At 41.3% G+C, this 4,438-nt stretch overlaps 1 protein-coding gene across 1 annotated transcript; it reads right to left on the reverse strand.

Annotated features, from left to right (window-relative positions):
- Positions 1 to 1,526: 1,526 nt before the first annotated feature.
- On the reverse strand, positions 1,527 to 4,209 carry LOC128362370 (trypsin II-P29-like). Its single transcript, XM_053323109.1, has 5 exons — positions 4,158 to 4,209; positions 3,674 to 3,842; positions 2,848 to 3,110; positions 2,003 to 2,196; positions 1,527 to 1,679 (listed from the first exon to the last, which is right to left on the reverse strand). The coding sequence occupies exons 1-5, from the start codon at positions 4,207 to 4,209 to the stop codon at positions 1,527 to 1,529; spliced, it is 831 nt and encodes a 276-aa protein (XP_053179084.1).
- Between the last annotated feature and the right edge of the window lie 229 nt (positions 4,210 to 4,438).

A 4,438-nucleotide genomic window follows, 5' to 3' on the forward strand; every position in this document is an offset into this window, starting at 1 on the left:
AATTGCGTTTTACCAATCTCCAATGTGCAGTTAAAAAGACATGTAAAAAGACATAGACAAAAATCCCCCCCCCCCCCCCCCCCACACGCACACACAGTGCGCAAATACTGACATAATACACAACCACACACACACACATGCACATAGCAGCAGAAGTACAATCAGTTGTCATAGCAAAAGTGAAAGTGTAGATCTGTGTACAAAGTGCAGGAGTAAAGTGCTAGTGGTATGGTGAAGGAAATGTTCATGGAATGTCATCCAGTGACCTTGGAATGTTCATGTGGTTTTCTTCAGTTGTTGCTCAGTCTGCTTGTGCGGGACCGCAGGTTGCGGTACCGCTTCCCTGATGGTAGAAGGGAGAACAGTCTGTGTGCTGGATGAGTTATGTCTTTGATGATGTTCATTGCCCTCTTGGAACAGTGTGAAGTGTACAGTTCATGGATGGCTGGTAGGGGTGACCTGATGATCTTTTCTGCTGTCCTCACCACCCTCTGTAGCGCCTTTTTGTCTGCAGCTAGGCAGCTGCCGTGCCAAACAGAGACGCTGCTGGTCAGGATGCTCTCAATAATAATAATAATAGTGAGCAGAAACAGGTTGTCTTTAGTAGTTATTATTCATACATGTTATGATGGTCAGGACCTCTGTTATTTTATTTGTTAACACATCGTCTGCGTTGCTAAGGGGTAACACAAAAGTTATGTAATGTTATGTAAAGGGAGTTTTTTCTCGCCACTGTTGCTCATGTAGGAATGTTGGGTCTCTTTAAAGTTAAAACCTGAAGAGATCGGTTTAGAACCTGCTCTATGTGTAAAGAGCCTTGAGATAACTTTGTTGTGATTTGGCGCTATACAAATAAAGATTGATTGATTGATTGATTAATGAGTAACTGATTACTTTACACAGAGAGTTATTAAATAAAGTAATGAGTAATGTGTAATACTTTACATTTTTGACACTGACAGTAATTCTCCAGAACAAACTAACAGAATACACGTTTCTCTCTTTGTTCTGTAACTTCACACATGAACCAGAAACATCACACGAGGTCACTGACCTGCAGGACATTAGTTGGAAGCTAAATATGGTTCAAATCATATCTTCTCTTTTTTTTTTGATGTATTTTGAACATGGCCTCTGATGTAATTAAAATCCAACAGATGGAGTTGACTTGTATTGAACATGTTCCACCACTAGATGTCTCTGTTGTCACACTGAGGAGCATCAGGAGGAGAGACCTTCAGTCTGCTGACAGCAAGCGTTCACTGGAGGTTTGAAATACTCTGCTGCATGCTCTCAATAACCTCTTCATCATCACCTCTGTTTCATCTTCCTCATGTATTATTATCATTATTATTATTATTATTATTGTTATTATTATTATTATTATTATTATTATTATTGTTATTAATAGTGGACAGTGGTGCAGCTGGGGTCAATAACACACAGAAACAGACTGATTGATGCTGTTAGGGAGATCTATCATCTCTTTATTTCACACAGTGTTACACTGATGCTTAACCTGTGGTTTATTCTTTAATACCAGTTTTATCTCTGATCCACTTCATGTAGGAACAGACTTTCATGTAGACAGTAAACCCTGAGGGTGTTCGGGTAGTAGCAACAGTGACTCCATACAGAACACCATCACTCTTCTTCACCAGACTGCCGCCAGAATCTCCCTGAGTGAAGAGAGAGACAATTAAAAAGGGACAATGATGGAGAGAGAGAGAAAGACAGAGAGACAGAGAGAGAGAGAGAGAGAGAGAGAGACAGAGAGAGAGAGAGAGACAGAGAGACAGAGAGAGAGAGAGACAGATAGAGAGAGACAGAGAGAGAGACAGAGAGACAGAGAGAGAGAGAGAGAGAGACAGAGAGAGAGAGACAGAGAGAGAGACAGAGAGAGAGACAGAGAGACAGAGAGAGAGAGAGAAAGAGAGAGAGACAGAGAGAGAGAGAGAGAGAGAGACAGATAGAGAGAGAGAGAGAGACATCACAGACTTACTGGACAGGCTTCACATGGTTTCTTGGTGGGACAGTTTCCACATGGAACATCGTTGGAGCAGCTGTTACATGGCATCACGTCTTGGGAGCACAGACAATGTTTTTTTTTGTATTTTGATGAAACATCAGGATCTTGTTCACAGTTTTGATCCATTGTAGCTTCACCACACTGCAGATTCACTGCTTTCTTCTGGTCTGTGGATTTAAAGAGACAAATATAACTATTAATAACTGATAGTGATTTTAATTATGCAGCCCATATATCAATGGAGAGAGTAGACAGGAGTCCAGGATGTCTTGTATTGAAAAGGTTTATTTACTTGGCTAAGGAGAAGCGAACGAATGATCAGTACACGTTATATGCCCTGATGCGTCCTTCAATTCTGAAGTTTCTCTCCTCCGGGGATAGACTTTAAACCACACAGATAATGCCCATGGTTGAGCCATGCCCAAATATGGACAGATCCAACACATCTACAATATACAGAGTTTAGTCTACTGGTCTATAGACAGAACATTGCTTAGACCTCACTCAGGACCTTTATCCTACCTCCAACACTATATCAAACCTCTGACTCCAGGTCCCTCTACCCCATTCAGGGAAAACAGTCAAACACATATCTGACCTCGGCTGCTATAGCAACACGATCAGAATGGCTCCTGTTTTCCCCAAAAGGAGCAGACTCACTGCTTATACTATCTAAAGAAGAGGCCTTGCGATGACCGCACAGCCTAGTTTGACCCAGTGCATATTAAGGATGGAAAATTCCCTAACAATAACTTTTTAACTAAATAAATATTACAATATAAAATAATCAGGTTTACTGAGGTTTGGCTCCTACTCACTTTTTTTTTTAGTATTCTGGTCAACATCTGTGAAGGACCATCCCATGATAGTGTAGTCTGCATCAAACTTAAAACGGTTACATTGATCAGCAGTCGGGAGTTTGATGACGGGAAGTGCCGGAGAGGGTTTACGAGGCAGTTTAATAAGCATGATGTCATGTAAGACACTACCATCATGAAAGATATGCTTTTGACTAGTTTTAGAGATCGTCATCTCTTCTTCCACATCAGTTGCATGGTCTCCCAGAGCCACGTCAAACTCTCTGAGAAGACAAAGAAGAAGTCAAGTTTAATCAGACTCTTATTCTCAGGTTTACATATTTAGTGTTTGACTGTTCATCGCCTCTGAAGTTTATTATTTCATCATGTAATAGATGAATAAGTGCAGAGCAGAGCCTGTATTAGTCTGCATGTATAGAACATGTTAAAGGTCCTTCATGAAGCTAACAAACACACATACACACTGCTGATATGAACACACACACACGTTTAACTCACACTGACTCTACATTGATCTTTTTATACATCACTTCTATTACAGAGACAATGACAATAATCAAAGCACAGCTGAATACGTTGAGTCAGATAAAGACTAAAGTGATTAAATGTGACTCTGTGTACATTATGATATAAACAGGCTTCCTGTGTGTGAAGCAGGTTCATCATTAGCTTCTAACATGTTGTCAACACGTTGCAGTGATCAGAGCTGAGAGAATAAAGTTCTTCTCTCTGTCTGTGATTCATCTTTACAATCCTTTTAACACATTTATATTTATGACTAATAATCATCTTTAACAGTAGAAGTCAGTCTGAATAAAACTCTTACCCTATATTACAGTGAGCAGCAGTGAGGACCCATTCCTGACTGATCAGATTCCCTCCACAGAACTCCTCGTAAGGAGAAGTACGACGCCTCAGAACCACGTAGTGCTGACCGTCACTCTTAGGACAGTCCACTGCATTCAACACTCTCTTCTGGACGTCCACAGCAGCAACTACAGAGAACACAAACACAGCGGTGAGTGAGTGTGTGTGTGTGTGTGATGAGGGTTAGGGTTAGGCAGCAGTGCATGCTGGGAGGACAGAGGACAGGCCTGTGGGGACTCGTACAGGAACACATGAACACAGAGAGCAGAGAAGGAACAATAACAATCCAGCATGAATCAAAGAGAACTAAGAAGCCAAAAGCTTCATCAGTCCATCACACATGAGCATCACAGCTGCCTGCATGTGAAGCTCTTTACTGCAACTTTGCTTCTTCATTAGTTTCCAACCTGTAACATTTCTAACAGACAGAGAGTTAAACTGACCTGCTGACGCTACGACGAGCAGAGGGATCAAACTCTTCATCACGGCTTTCATCACGTACTAACAGAGCAGCAGTCACATGCAAATATCCTCGTTAAACAATAACCAGGAGTCAGTGTGTCTGTCTGTTTGGTGCGGCTGTGTTTGAAGCCTTCCTGGACGGACTCAGACATGAACACGTGTTACAGATCACATTCATAAACAACTTATTGTGTTTTAATGATAACTGATGTCAGTATTCAGCTGACATTAGATTTGGTGTAGTTAGTGACTCTGGACTGAT

This window comes from Scomber japonicus, chromosome 7 (assembly GCF_027409825.1).
Source record: "Scomber japonicus isolate fScoJap1 chromosome 7, fScoJap1.pri, whole genome shotgun sequence".
Taxonomy (NCBI): domain Eukaryota; kingdom Metazoa; phylum Chordata; class Actinopteri; order Scombriformes; family Scombridae; genus Scomber; species Scomber japonicus.